This window comes from Cimex lectularius, unplaced genomic scaffold (genome assembly GCF_000648675.2).
Source record: "Cimex lectularius strain Harlan isolate CLEC.00 unplaced genomic scaffold, Clec_2.1 scaffold236, whole genome shotgun sequence".
NCBI classification, from domain to species: domain Eukaryota; kingdom Metazoa; phylum Arthropoda; class Insecta; order Hemiptera; family Cimicidae; genus Cimex; species Cimex lectularius.
The window spans coordinates 183,910-200,475 of NW_019392957.1; the positions used below are offsets into that span (position 1 = coordinate 183,910).

Consider the following 16,566-nt stretch of genomic DNA (forward strand, 5'->3'; position numbering starts at 1 on the left):
TTTTCCATAGCACTTTACTTTTTTAGACAAAGACTCAATTATTAAACGTTAAAAAACTTGATATATTTGTACATATACAAATCAAGTTATATTACAAATGGGAGGGATTTTTTGCCTGTCAGTTCATAATTGTTTCGGCTCACCTGTTCCGTGACGCGTAACTCGTCTTCGTTATCTCTGTGGAAAGACAACGCGGACGAGCTCCTGGAATGGCAGGCGTTCGAGTTGTACGACCCGGATCCCATCTGCTCGAAGAGCCGTTCGGAAAGGCTCCCCTTCGGCAGTCCCAGCGGGTCCAGGCTGCACTCTCTGCTCCTCCCTGTGTGCTCACTTCCGACTCTGAACATAACAAAAACCTTTAATTATCATACTAGTCACAAAAGTATGTCTAAATTTTTATTTAGAAAAGGTTCAAATGTCATTTCGTTATGTGTGTGTGTGTGTGTGTGTGCACGTATGTCTCAGATCAATTCTGTAGATACAATCAACACATATAGGTTCATCAATTCTCTCCCTTTTCTCGTTTTCTCTCTCTCTCTCTCTCTCTCTCTCTCTCTCTCTCTCTCTCTCTCTCTCTCTCTCTNGAGAGAGAGAGAGAGAGAGAGAGAGAGAGAATGTACCTGAAAGCAGACGAGTTTCCGTTTCCAAGGTGGCCGGCAGATTTCCTATTTCTTAAATAGGATATTATCATTTTAATTAGATAATTTGGGACTTGCAGTCAAACATTTTTGATATTATTCCGTTATGCCATACAGTATCAAAAGCTTCAATAATGCAGTAATACTACGCCAATGTGCTTTTCTTTATTGAAATTGGAAATTACATAATCCACCTATGTGCAAAGCTGTGTAGTGTTGTTTTAGAACGTAATTGATTTCTTCCAGAACTCCTAATATAAAACTTTTAGATGATTGAGGTAATTGAATAGGCTTGACCTAACAAAATTAATTAATATTATTGTCATTAATTAATTCTCATGTGTTTTTAAGTATGAACGTTTAGCATTTTTTACAAGGGCAATTCTGCATCCTGGACTTTTTAAATATTCAAATATTTTTACAACAAAATAATATGCGTAGCTCTCACTTCAATTTTTCTTTAGTTTGTTTTCGATAGATATGATAATTATAATTCAATTCAGAAAAGAAAGAATAATAGAAAAGTGAGGCAAAACATTCCATATACATAGTAATGGACAAATTTACTTATAATTTTTAAAAATTCATAAAAGTGTCAAGCATTCTTTTTAATTAGTTTATCTGTCTGTTTAGTTTGTAAAGCGTTAAATAAATATAGTTTTTACAAAGACAATAAGTTCCAGTCCTCCTATTTTAAAATTACAAATTGGAGTGAAAAATCTCTTCTCTTAGATGTCGATTAGGCCGTCAGGATTTTCTAAACGCCAAGACAGATGCTAACGAGAAAACAAGACGGTAAAGTATATCCTAGACAAGTGTTTAAGTTGGAAATAGAAATCTTACGCCAGAAAACTAGGGCGGCTCAACGCTAATTCACGACTCCAGTTAGTTTTCTAGGCTTTTTGTGTATTTACAATTAGATAATTGGACATTAAAGACGTTTCGTTTCTCTTTAAAACCCATTAAATAAATAATAATGACCATGATGATGGTTAAAAAGATTAAGAATTTGTTTGTTTCAAAATAAACAAGTGCATTTTTTAATTTCTTTAAACCATTTTTAGGTAATTAAAAATAAAAAAAAGATTATCTTTTACCTGTGTATCACTAGTCGTATCGAGTTTCCGGCATTTTTGAACAGGCTCTGGGCGTCTTGGTGTGTTATGTCTCTCGAGTCGTAGTCGCCGATCTGAAGTACTTCATCTCCGGGCTTTACAAAGCCTTCTGCGGGTGTGCCGGCGATCGCCTGGAAGACAAATGTAATATAGTTTCATTACATGCTTTCTATGAAAAAAGACTATCAGTAAAAGCAGATAAATTTAAGAAAACAGCGAGAAAAGCGGTAATGTTTTACCATTTAACGTAACAGTGTACGGAGAAAAAGAGTGAGAGGGGGAAGGAAAGAAAAGGGAGAGAGATCAATTACATAAATAGAGAGAGGGGAAAGCAGGATGTATATATAGATAGATAGATACTGAGAGATAGAAAGATAGAGAGAGAGAAAGAGAGAGAGAGGGAGAGAGAGGGAAAGAGAAGTAGAAAGAGAGAGGAAGAAAGATTTAGGGAGATAGATAAATAGAGAGAGAGAGAGAGAGAGAGAGAGAGAGAGAGAGGGAAAGAGATAGAGAGAGTACGAGAGAGAGAAAGGGAGAGAGACAGACCGAGACAGAGAGAGCGAGATAGATTGATTAATAGATAGGTTGATTGTTAGGTAGATAGATTGATTGATAGATAGATTGATTGTTAGGAAGATAGATAGATAAATAGATAGAGAGAGAGAAAAAAACAAAAAAGAGAGAAAGACTAATAGATAGATTGATTGTTAGGTAGATAGATAGATGAATAGGTAGATAGATAGATAGAAAGAAAAAAAGAAAGAGAGAAAAACGAATAGAGAGATTGATTGATTGATTGATAGATAGGTTGATTTTTAGGTAGATAGATAGCTAGATAGATAGAGAGAGAGAGAAAAAAAAAAGAAAAGAGAAAGACGAATAGATAGATAAATTGATTGATAGATAGGTTGATTGTTAGGTAGATAGATATATAAATAGATAGAGAGAGAGGGATAAAAAAAGAAAGAATTTGTATAGGGGGAAGGAAAGAAAAGGGAGAGGGATCCATTACATAAATAGAGAGAGGAGAAAGCAGTATTGTAATAGATAGATAGATTGATTGATAGATAGGTTGATTGTTAGGCAGATAGATAGATAGATAAATAGTTAGATAGAGTGAGAGAGGGGGGGAAAGGGATAGGGAGAGTTGGAGAGAGAAAGGACGAGAGACAGACTGATAGATTGATTGATTGATAGATAGTTGATTGTTAGGTAGATAGATAGATAAATAGATAGATAGAGAGAGAGAGAAAAAAAAGAAAGATAGAAAGACGAATACATAGATAGATTGATTGATAGATAGATAGGTTGATTGTTAGGTAGATAGATAGATAAATAGATAGATAGAGAGAGGCAAAAAGAAAGAGAGAAAAACGAATAGATAGATAGATTGATTGATAGATAGGTTGATTGTTAGGTAGATAGATAGATATATAGATAGAGAGAGAGAGAGAAAAAAAAAGGAATGAGAGAAAAAATAGAAAGTCATTTTTTTCTGTAGCTTCTATTTAGACAGCGTTTAGTCGAGTGTATGGGCTCCAGTTAAATCATATGTCTAGAAACAATTATAAGAAACGTACCTAGTTTGTCTAGCAGTGTAGAGGGTAAAGAGGACTGGTGCAAATATACTTCCTTGAGAAACAGTTGATAGGATAAATAGATGAAGCTACATGAAGTACCGCTTCAACTCAAGGGGAGTAGCGTTGGGCTATATGGACTATATGATGGAATTGCAGCGACGAAAACGCACTAAACCCGCAACACGCATGAGTATTGCGTTACTGTGTTTACGCCGTGCTCTGTATTCCATACTTGGTGAATTTATGAAAGAATCAGGAAAACCTAAGACCTTAATCCTGGATAACTGTTAAGGAAAACTGACCCTTTGCAGAAGAATTAGCGGGAAGAGACACCGCTAATCCTAAATATTTATTATACTCCTTTGTAAAGAAAAAGTCTTCTTGATACCCTATCATTAACATCCTAATGAATGAATTATCTAGGCAGTCTGTCAAAAATTATAAATAGAAATCAGTTTCTCTTTTAGAACTACATATATTTTATAGTTTAGCGAGTTTAGAAATTACTGATAGTTGATAATTTAGATGTTTTTAATAATTTAAGACGATGTTAAATATAGACGAATAAAAGTTCATTTCATATTTAATAGAATTTACACATTTCCGTCTTTCAACCTTTACTTTACGTTCAAGCATTGTCAATTTATCATATTTGAAATGCCAAAAATGTTAAGGTATAGCTGGATTTTATCTCAAAATAAATTAAGATTTCATTAAATACAACTGTTTAAAAAAAGTAACATCTGCCATGATTATTTTCAGCTTAAAAGGCAACTATGATTAATTTTTATGGAAAATGAATATAAATAAAGATCGTCGGATTAAATAGGATGACGGTTGCAGCTTTATAATATTATATTCGACTGCCGGGACAAGACTGGCCAATGCCGATCTTGCATGTTTCGAAATTTTAGGATAACCGTTTTGGCTCAACTTCAGTCCCAATACGATTTTCCGGTCTTGGATCTATAATTATCCACCAATATCTTTTTTCTCTTTCCTTCTGGTAAGACATTTATTGAATTTCTCCCTACCAAACTCTGACGCAAGGATTTAAGGAATCGTGCATTAATTCGATATATTATCAAGTAAAATTATACAGATGGGAAATGATAAGAAAATCATGGCTTAGCGGAAAATATTCGTATTAGAAGAAAGAAAATCAATTTTTACAGAATTCCCATTATTCCATAAGCAATAGCAAATATTATGAATCGTATACTTAACTTTTCAAGAAAGTTTAACGTTAAACAACTAAACCCATACTATCGATCTGCTTAACAGTCTACCTATCTATCAATCTCTCTCAATCTCTCTCTCTCTAATTCTCTCTCTCTCTCTACTTCTCTCTTTCTCTCACTCTCTCTCTCTCTACTTCTCTCTCTCTCTCTCCCTCTCTCTACTTCTCTCTCTCTCTCTCTACTTCTCTCTCTCCCTTTCTCTCTCTCTCTACTTCTCTCTCTCTCCCTCTCTCTCCCTCTACTTCTCTCTCTCTCCCTCATTTATATAGTTTAAGAAACTTAAACTATATAAATGTTAAAAATGTAAATATATTAATAAATAACCACAAAATACTGCTGTCCAAATCATTAAAGAATCTTGGTGTCACAATGGATGAAACATTGTCTTGGTCAGAACAAACCAACGATATTTGTAAAAAAACTTTCCAAAGCCTTTGTCAGCTGCGAAAAATCCAGATTGATCTTCCACCTGAGGTAAATTTACAAATTATAAAATCTATGTTGTTCCCAATCTTTGATTATGCTTCCCTATGCTATTCTAATATAACTAAAAAAATTTTAGAAAAACTACAAAAAGCACAAAATGCTTGTATAAGATATGTTTATAATATCGAATACTTTGAACATGTCACACCATATTATGCTAAAGCAAAAATTTTAAAAATTAAAGAAAGAAGAGCACTAATGCTCTCGATATTCTTAATAAAAATATTAAAAAGACAAAAACCATCATATCTGATAAATAACTTTAAATTGTATAAGCCTACCCATGACAAGTATACTAGATATGATAAACATAAATTTATATTGCCTAAAATTAGAACTGCTATCTACAATGGATCTTTTCTAGTAAAAGCAATCAATAATTATAATAAAAATAACCTGTACAATTTACTACTTCTACCATATGTAAAAGCGAAATCTATATTAAAAGAAGAGTTCCTGACAAAATACGATGATAGATAAAAATGTAATTAAAATATCCTCGTGTTATATATGTATATACTGTACTACTATACTAGACGATAGTATTTACTATTGTGATAAGATTATTTATTACTAANTCTCTCTCTCTCTCTCTCTCTCTCTCTCTCTCTATCTATCTATCTATCTATCTATCTATCTATCTATCTATCTATCTATCTATCTATCTATCTATATATATATTTTTTCTATCTATCCATAGCTATCTAACCTATGTATATAATGTATGTACCTATCTACCTATCTATCCATCTATCCATCAATCTATCTATTTCTCTCTCTCTATCTAACTATATACTTATCTATCTATGTAACTAAATAACTATCTATCTATATATGTATGTATTTATCTGTATGTTTATTTATCTATTTATCTGTCTGTCTGTATATTTATTCATCTAATCTATGTATGTAATGTATGTACCTATCTACCAATCTATCCATCAATCTATCTATTTCTCCCTCTCTATCTATCTATATACTTATATATCTATGTATATATGTAACTAACTAACTATTTATTTATCTATATATCTATTTATGTAATTGATCTGTGTATGTACCTACTATTTTATTTTCTGTGTTACTAACTATTTATCTACATATGTATATATATATCTATGTATCTATCTATATGTTTATTTATCTACTTATCTAATTATTTTTACTACATATCTAGCTAGATATCCATATTTCTATTCATCTATCTATGAAATAGATATCTACTACTATACTATCTATCTTTTCAATCTATCTATAAATGTATATCTATCTATCTAACTATCTAAAATATTTATTTATCTATGTAGCTAACTATCTATCTAATATATCCAATCTAGCTATTTTCCTAACTACCTATATGTCAAGCTATATTTATTTGTCGGTTTATCTTATTTTCTCTCTAAATCTATTCCATATAGACTTTTCCATCATTAAGATTGATTGTAAATTTTAAAAAAAAATCAAAAACTTTTATTGTCAAAAATTACAATAAAAATATTTAAAAAATCATCGTGTGAAAAGATCTTAAAATAAGCTTATGATACTGGCTTGAACTGGTTCCAACGTAAAAAACCTACATCCATGTAATACTCATTTATTTTCAATTTTATTTTTTATATGTTAAGAATAATTATTACCCTTGTGATGACGAGTGGCTTGCCCAAGTCACAACCCCCCACCACTCTGATGCCCCAGGGTTGATTGTGCCCATCTCGGTGGAGGGTGACCGAGAAACCTCGTGCAGACATTTATCTCCAAAAGATCAGGTTTCAATCTGTAAACCAATAATTTTTTTTTAACAATCTGAAAACTTTGGTTGGAGAAAAATACCAAAAAGACCTCGCGTTGTTTCTGTGGATCTGTAAAATTTCATATTTGTTTTTTTTTTTTAATGGCAAAAACAAATCTAGAATAGAGGCCATTACGTGTTTTCCTGCCTTTCCAACTATTTCCTCATCCCAGATATCAATTTGCTTTTTGGAGCGAGGCCAAACAGGCGGTGCGCCGATAAAACAGCGATTTAGAGCTTGATGGGTTAGTTAAAGTAGAGATCTGTAATGAGGGATCTGTTTAACACGCAAAAACCACTTCGTTTTTGTTTTGGTTTTTTCTTCTTTTGACATAATTCGGCCTGTTTCGTCGACCACCCGCCCGAAACATGTATCAAATCGAGATAAAACGAGTTTTTCCTGGGTTACAGCGATTCTACAATTGTGATAGAATCAAGTGTGGTGTGTTTATTACCTAAAAGTTCTAAAATTTTGAACAGAAGATATAAAGTCTTGCTTGAGATAAAAAGTCAGTGTCACGAGCGGGATTCGAACCCACGACCTTCGGCTAAATACGCCGCTGCTCTACCACTTGAGCTACCGTGACTTCCATCCTCTCAGACACCGACTCTCCATATCAATCTACAACCGTTCGAATTTTCCCTCTTTTTGCCATTTTCAATTTTTTTATCTCAACCAAGACCTTAGATAAAAAGAATAATTAATTGAAAGAAGTAACTTGGTCAATTGACCACTAAAACATAAATAGAAGATACAAATTTTAAAAACCATTTGCGCCTAGGTCTAAAGAAAGTCCAAGATTAAAGACTTAATACTCTTTAAATATTTAGAAAAAAAACTGATTGGCACAAATTTAAGAAATTCATCTAAAAAAACTCTGAAAATAGCTGAAAAATACATTTAAAATATAAAGAAAAAATCTCAAATTTGAAGATAGTAATAACAGAATAATAGGGAAATAATCCAATTCGCTATGTTACAAATGATCACAAAGCTCACTGTAGTGTTGCTGTAATGTAGTGCTTCCCTGGTGACTTGATTTTTTAGGCAGGGATTCTATGGAAGGGCCCCTACTACCTTAATGTCAAAAAATATCTTACAAACCGTCACTTCCAAACTGTCCAAAACATTTCTTTCTCCTCCATTTCCTCGACTCGCTGGTGTCCGACAAGGCGGAGTATTCGCTCCCCTTCTGTCACAATTTACACGGCAGATTTACAAACACCTAGCAGCTCTTTCACTTTTATCTTGGCCCGTGACGCATCAGTTCTCATCTTTGATAATTACAAAATCACTTATATACATTCAAAAACTGTATCTTTTGTAACTATTCGCAAGCACACGTCCAATGTAAGTTCGAGACCATTGAGGTGAGCTGATGATGCCATAATTATCGTATTGTAAGTGAACGTTGAAGTAGTATTTTTCTTGTTTTCTGATAAAACGCTAGTGAAGAGCAATAAATAGGACAGGTGTTACTGTAATGAATACACTGACGCTTCAGCTTGGATCGGTTTAAGTCCTGAACAGGCTTCTTGCTTAATTCGGAATATCTGACATCAAGGTTGGATGATTTGGCCATTTTCAACCAAGCCGTTGTTCAATGAATGAGGATTCGGTTGACCTATTCTGTAGAGAGTTGTCGACGGAAATGAAACTTATGTCACGTATTGTTTTTCGCCCATCGGCAATAGTTTTTTATGCTGGAGCCTTTTTAAATAAATAAGAAAACGCCGGCGATAGAAAATTTGGCCTGAATGATCCGAGCTTATCCAATTTTAACCAACGTTACTTAGTTTAGGAATCAAAATGACCTGATCTTCCATGAATTCATTGAGTATCAGACCAGTACGTACACAGGTCGTATCCGGTGTTTTTTGGGGTTGATTTCATTCTCGAATTTTTTTGAACTTTCTGATCGTTACACCATCGGGAACTTAATCTCTTACCAATAAAAAAATTTATATAACACTTCATCCATCCTAAATTATGTTGATTTACATGCTGAATCATTGATTGATAAATATAAATATATTTCATAACTAAATAATAAACAAGTCTTTGCCTCTGAGTATGACCAAACAACAAAATTTTGTTTAAAAGAATTTATTTTTGATAATTAACGAAAGTCCTTGTTATAAAAATTAAACATAGAATTAGAATTAGCAGTATTTTAAATGGTTTTTCTATTTTCGATTATTTGTACTAGTTCTACTATCATTGCAAACCCAACAGCTACTCAAAAATATGAAGACCTCTGAATCATATGACAGTTTTTTTGAAAATATAATCAGTAATTGACTCTGAAAATGACTAAACGAAAAACATTTGTAAAAACTATTGATGAAGAAGATGTCTGAATGAAAATAATTTTGAAATGAAAATGAAAAATTATACCAAATTGATAATAACGAACTATGTTAAAATATGACCGAACGAAAGCTTCAAACCAAGCTAACTTCATCGGTCTTTTGACTTTTCTATAAAATATTTTGTAAATAATTAAAAAAATTTAAAGTCAATAAACAGAATATTACAATTAATTAAGGTTTTTAGTTGAGATAAAAAAGCCAATGGCACGAGCGGGATTCGAACCCACGATCTTCGGCTTGACACGCCGCTGCTCTACCACTTGAGCTATCGTGACCTCGATCCACTCGGACACCAACTTCCCACCTCAACCCACCTTTCGAATTTTCCCTCTTTTTTGCCATTTTTCAAATGTTCATTTTACTTATTAAATCCATTAGATTTCGTGGCCCGATTGACCAAATAACTTCTTTCAATTAATCTGTGTGTGAGGTTGAGATTAAAAAAAATAGCAAAAAGGAGGGAAAATTCGAAAGGTGGGTTGAGGTATGGGAACAGATAAACAGAATATTACAATTAATTAAGGTTTTTAGTTGAGATAAAAAAGTCAATGGCACGAGCGGGATTCGAACCCACGATCTTCGGCTTGATACGCCGCTGCTCTACCACTTGAGCTATCGTGACCTCTATCCACTCGGACACCAACTTCCCATCTCAACAGCACCTTTTGAATTTTCCCTCCTTTTTGAATTTGAAAAATGGCAAAAATCTCAAGTGGTAGAGCAGCGGCGTATCAAGCCGAAGATCGTGGGTTCGAATCCCGCTCGTGCCATTGACTTTTTTTATCTCAACTAAAAACCTTAATTAATTGTAATATATTAATTGTTCAAGCGGACCACGAAATTAGGGAATTAAACAGAATATTGTTTACTATTCTCATTTACAAAGCCGAAGTTCATTAGTCAATCAAGCCAATATTATATTTACCAAGGAAATCGAAAAAAAATACTGTAAGAAACCAAAATTGAAAATATCTGCACTATTAAATGTACTTAAGTCTACTTTGTATATAGTGTTGGCTTTTAATAAACCTGACTGGAAAAATTAATTAATTCAATAATAGTTAACAGTAATATAATATTTTCCAGATAAAAATCCGTCTCGTCCTATCAGTGAATTGTCTTTTTGGCACCACCACGTCTGTTTTTCAAGCGTCAACAACAAAAACAACGTCAATCAACAATAATCTTTGTTGGAAAAATAACACCAGGATTCGAAGACGTGGTGAACATTGGCAGAGGCGAGTTATTCAGTCGACCTACTTTTTTATTTCTGTTACGCTATGCCGAACTATCGGCGTTTAATAGAAAATATTATCGCCTGGTTTTATTAATGAAAATCTGAAATGACAGATTGTTTTAAAGGTTCTATGAACCACATTTAATTGTTACTGTAATTCCTATCATATAAAGAGGAACCCGGGGGCTAGGGGTCAGAACCACTTTACTAATCAAAACAGCAATGTCGGGATTCGAACCCAAAGCTGCTAGAGTGGCAAGTAAGAATCGGAAGCACTAGCCACTAAGCAATAGCGGTCCTTTAACATTAATTAAAAAACAGGCCTAAGATCGATTTCGTGAATTATTAACTCATAAAAAAATCCTAAATCATTTTAGTTACTTTTACTTTAAAAAGTACAGATTTCAACTCGGTTTTTTTCAAATTATTCAATATAGAAAAAACTCCATAACCATTTTAGTTAATCTTTGCTTAAACAATGTTTACATAATTTAAGTTTAAAATATTTAACCATAATTCTGCACCCTCGGGACAAAACTGGATAAATCAAAAAGCATATTTTTTTTCATGTTTGCTTTGCTATTTTAGTCAGGCCAACAAAAGCCCATTTGTAAGTATGTCGGGTTCGAATGCAGGGCCGCTGGATTCGAACCCGGGACCTTTACCTTACAAAGATAAGCGCCGTGTCAACGCCTAAACCAAGTAGAATTATCAAAACGTTTCCAGGTAACGTTAATTGCGTTTAAAAGGAAGTAGCTTCGGCTTACTCAATTATGCACAGTCTATCAAGCCTAAAACATCTGGAATTTGCACTTTTCTCATTTGGCCAAAATTTGTCTTATCCCGTTTTACCCCGGGGGTGCAGTGTTTTGGGTTAAACAATAATCTGTATTGACAATTATTATTTATATGTCAACTATCTCCATACAAATCGATTTTATTCAATTATAAAATATTTTTTGAATAGCCCTTTCCCGTTTATCTTTGACAAGTATAGCCTTGTTTATCCCATTTAATTTTCATGGTAAATATAAAATTATGAAATTTTAAAATCATTTTGACTTAAACAAAAAATTTAAACGACTATAATTTTTACTTAGGTTTTATTACTATAAATTATCTGAATATAATTGTCTGTCTTAACAGTATAATTGTGTATTAAAAAACAATGAATTAGACCAAAAAAACCTCCTTCATCAAGCGTTCGAGGAATTATCTTCATCAGGACTTTGAAACTATTATTAATAATTCAAAAGTCTTTCAATTAATTAAGGTTTTGGTTGAGATAATAAAGTCAGCGTCACGAGTGGGATTCGAACCCACGATCTTCGGCTAGATACGCCGCTGCTTGAGCTATCGTTTCCTCGATCCACTCGGACACTAACTTCCCATCTCAAGTGATAGAGCAGCGGCGTATCTTGCCGAAGATCGTGGGTTCGAATCCCGCTCGTGACGCTGACTTTTTTATCTCAAGCAAAACCTTAATTAATTGAAAGATATTAATTGGTCAGGCGGACCACGAAAACTAGAGAATTTAATAATTCAAAAAGTTAGCAAATATGAACATCTATATGAAAACGTCGACAAAGAAGCTGACTGTTTCTTTCAAACAATAATAATCTAAATAATCTCGTCCTCATACCTGATTTTTCAATGGAAAAATTAGAATTATAAAAGACTTAAGATCAGCTTTGATCAATTCTCAACCATTTATCCAAACTTTGTGTTAAAAATAGAAATATTCAAAACGATAATTTCACGTCAATTATGACAGCCTCAAATAAACTTGAATTTTTTGTAAGTCACAATTTTAATAAGGTTGTCAAAAAAGAAAACGGTGCAGAAGCCAGTCTTACTTCTTCTGAAATAACAGGCACAAGGACAATTTGTTTAAAGAAAAATGAAAATTTCAAACAATTTTGATTTAAAAATAACATTCAATATAATTTTTAACAACATTTTTTTAGATATTAACTAAAATATATAAAAGATCAATGATAAGGCGAATTTAAAATAAAGAAAAACACTCATTCTTCATCCAGCTTTCAGGAAATATATTTCACCAGGGCTAGTATTTTTAACTATTTACAAGGTTAACAAATTAAATTTAATTCAATCCTTAATCATTATGATACGGATTATCTTTCTACAGTGGTAATGTCGTATGGCGAGTGGTAGAATGTTCAAACAATTAAATTTATTATGGCTCAAGATTTAATTTCAAATTTTGTAAACGAAATTAAATACACGTTATTTTAACGGTGTAAATCATTAGAAATAGTTTCTAAACCGTGATAAAGGTGATTTCTTCGAATGTTTGTCGAAGAAATTAAGTTTTTCTTTCTTTCAAATTCGCCTTACACTTCCTCTTTTATATTCAATTATAATATTAAGGTTGATATCAATCACATCAAATTAACTAATTTTACTTAGTTTTCCGTTAACAATTTTTTATGGTAATTAATGTTAAATTCCTTAAACCAATACAAGATATCAGTGGTTTATATTATTGTTAGTCTTTCTTTTATTCTTTTTTTTTAATTATTATTTACAGCTGCANCACGATAGCTCAAGTGGTTAGAGCAGCGGTGTATTGTGCGGAAGGTCGTGGGTTCGAATCCCGCTCGTGACACTAATTTTTCATCTCTAGCAAAAACCTTATTTAAAAAGAATAACTTTTTTTAATATCGGCTACTTTTTATGAAAATGTGTTTTTGGTTGTCTACGTGTATGAAATAAAGTGGATCTAGATAAAAATTGGCTGAGTTTAAAATTTGGCCATCGTTAAATCTTGAATTTCATATTCTAATCGTCTCATTAGAAGTTCAATCTTAATTTTAGAATTCAGCCTTGTACCAGGTCTTTTATTTACCGGTCAGATGCGACTGAGTGGATGGATTAAATTTAATACATAGTAACTATTCCAACTGTCGAATTTACGTTTTAATTAGGGTCGTTTAAAAACCCCAGAGGTGATAGATCGAGATAGACAATTTTGGACAAGGTCCAATGTTGAACAAAAGTTACTTTCCTAAACAATCGGTAACAATTTGTCAGAGATTGATCACTTTAATTTTGTTTTTCTTTGAAAAGGGGGGAAATAGTTCCGGCTTACTTGCTTATTTTCTCTTGATTCCTCCGGATCCGAAGCCGGGACGCCGTTGTACGACGGATTATCTTCGATGGGTCTTCGGGCCACCTTTCGCGAGCCTCGGAACACAACTAGCTAATCATTTAACGGGTAGCCGCGGCTACTCACCGTTCTGAAGACGTGGGCACGGAAGGCAAAGGGGCGGACACGTGTTTCAGAAGTGTTCGCTCCGGGTGTTCTGGGGAGACGCTTTTGCATCAGAGAATAGCCGGGTGTCCAGACCTGCGGACGGAAATAGTAGCCGACATCCCCCCACCGGGAATACATATATATATATTTTTTTTTTAATTCTCATTGCAGGGCCAATGCCAATCAGCAATCAGACCTGTCACATCCCAAAGTTTATCTTATCTTTTTTGTATATAAGTATAAAATCCAGACAAAATATAACGTGTTTTTTCGATTATACACCAATTTAAAATGCCATTGTTTCATCAACAAGAACATTATTTTCAAACATTTAAACGACCCTGAATGCAAAAATTCTACACCTGCTTAACACGGTATTTAATCAAATTAGACAAAAATAGAATCCGCTTCATCTCAGTTATTTAAGGCAGGGGACAGAAATGATAAATATAAATTGAAACGGAAACACCTTTTTTTTGCAACACTTCGATATTGATCAAGCACAGGTTGACCCAGATCGTCAAATGTGATCAAAACAGTTTAATTAAAATTCACAAGATTAGAAATATTGTTTGAAGATCGAGGTACAACTTTATTAAAATTCTACTGTACGAAATACATTATGTAACATGTTATTTAACATATTAACAACACATGTCCTGAGGAAAGTAAACGATTTATTTACCATTTTGGCGAGGACTTAGCGTTGAATTCAGCAGAGCCCTAAACCTGAAAATTTCTTGTTTTCCTATATCTCGTTAAAATTAGCAATAGTTTTATTATTTAGACAATCAAGGACAATTATAATTTTTTAACCATCTTCAAAGGACAATCTACTACAATAGGAATGAACTTTAATTTTCGAGGGCCATGGAATGACATGGAAAACTACAGCTAAGATCGCTCCCCTGACAAGTTAGCACGGCTGATGATGGCTCAGAGACGAAAAACGTTTTTGGTTCTCTATGCAAACACGATTGGATATGAGAGATTTTTTGTTGTTTTTTATACGCCTACATAACACAAACCTAACTAGAAAAACAGCGAGAATAAGCGGACCAGAACGTTCTTGTCCGTGCAATAAACGACGATAAATAAATAAAAAATCATTAATTTGAGGATCTACTCTGTAGGCCAATTGACGATTAAGTAAAAAGGAACAACCAGGAAAAATAACCTTAATCACGGATGAATTCAATAAAAAATTATAAGTTGTAGTATCTCTTCTGTAGATCGATTGAAGACGTACAAACTAGAAAGGAACAGCCCAGAAAAACAGCGAGAAAAACGGACCAAAACGTTCTTGTCTGTATAATAAAACACTCTTAACAATAGTCACTCATAAACCTTCACGGATGACTTTAATGAAAAATTATGTTTGAGGGACCTCTTCTGTAGGCCAACTGAAGACTGTACTTCGTAGAAAAATGAATCCCGAAAAACGGCGAAAATAAGTGGACCACAACGTTCTTGCCTGTATAATAAAGCATTCTTCACGATAAATAGAAGCTCATACACCTTAATCATGAATAAATATAAATAAAAAATTATAAGTTTGAGGGACCTGTTCTATAGGTCAATTGATAACTGTAATACGTTGAAAAATGAATCCCGAAAAACGACGGGAATATGCGGACCAAGACGGTTTTGTCAGTATTATAAAGCACTGTCAACAATAAATAGATGAAATAGATGTATTTTAAAATTGAATAAATATAAATAAAAAATTATAAGTTTCGAGGATCTCTCTCTACAACCCGGAAAAATGACGAGAATAAACGGACCAAAACATTCTTTCGTTTATAATAAAACACTCTTAACAATAGACACTCTACTCCTTAATCATGAATGAATTCAATAAAAAATTATAATTTTAGATCGGCTGAACACTGTAGAAAGGAACAGCCCAGAAAGACAGCGAGAATATGCGGACCAAGATGTTCTTGTCTGTACTATAAAACACTCTCTACAATAAATAGATGCATTTTAATCATAGTTAAATATAAATAAAAAATTATAAGCTCGAGGATCTCTCTGTAGGCCAACTGACGATTAAGTAGAAAGGAACAACCCGGAAAAATAGCGAGAATAAGCGGACCAAAACGTTCTTTCCTTTATAATAAAGCACTCTTAACAATAGTCACTAATACATCTTAATCATGGATGAATTCAATAAAAAATTATAAGTTTTAGCATCTCTTCTGTAGATCGACTGAAGACTGTACTGACTAGAAAGGAACAGCCCAGAAAAACAGCGAGAATAAGCGGACCAAGACTTTCTTGTCTGTACTATAAAACATTCTACAATAAAGAGATGCATTTTAAGCATGAATAAATATAAATAAAAAAATTTATGTTCGGGGATCTCCTCTATGGGCCGACTGACGATTAAGTAGAAAGGAACAACCCGGAAAAATAGCGAGAATAAGCGGACCAAAACGTTCTTTCCTTTATAATAAAGCACTCTTAACAATAGACACTCATATACCTTAATCATGGATGAATTCAATAAAAAATTATACGTTTTAGCATCCCTTCTGTAGATCGACTGAAGACTGTACTGACTAGAAAGGAACAGCCAAGAATTCAGCGAGAATAAACGGACCAATCCTGACTTTAATAAATTAGTCCAATCATTAAATAGACTACCACATTGCTTTATTACATATTAATATCAATAATTATAAACTCGAAGATCTCCACGATGGACCATAAATTAATACCAATAATCATAAATTGGAGGATACTTACAATGGATCAGCACCTTATCTAGATCGAGAAAAAAAACAGCGATGATACGCGAGCCAAGACCGACTTTAATAAAGTA

General features: G+C 33.1%; 1 protein-coding gene and 1 non-coding gene across 4 annotated transcripts in view; both read right to left on the reverse strand.

Moving 5' to 3' along the window:
* The window catches only part of LOC106666321 (PDZ and LIM domain protein 3), a 65,986-nt gene that overhangs the window by 45,526 nt on the left and 3,894 nt on the right, over positions 1-16,566 (reverse strand). For 2 of the 3 annotated variants that reach the window (XM_014393422.2, XM_014393420.2), the window contains exons 1-4: positions 13,575-13,699; positions 6,698-6,834; positions 1,736-1,884; positions 144-339 (exon numbers count right to left, since the gene is read on the reverse strand). In XM_014393422.2, coding sequence (XP_014248908.1) covers positions 144-339; positions 1,736-1,884; positions 6,698-6,808 — 456 coding nt within the window. In that variant the 5' untranslated portion in view covers positions 6,809-6,834; positions 13,575-13,699. Of the gene's footprint in view, positions 1-143; positions 340-1,735; positions 1,885-6,697; positions 6,835-13,574; positions 13,700-16,566 lie in introns of those variants that run through there. The other variant, XM_014393421.2, reaches the window with a different exon arrangement.
* Positions 9,425-9,497, reverse strand: Trnad-guc. The gene has a single exon. It is a non-coding gene; the product is annotated as a tRNA-Asp (tRNA).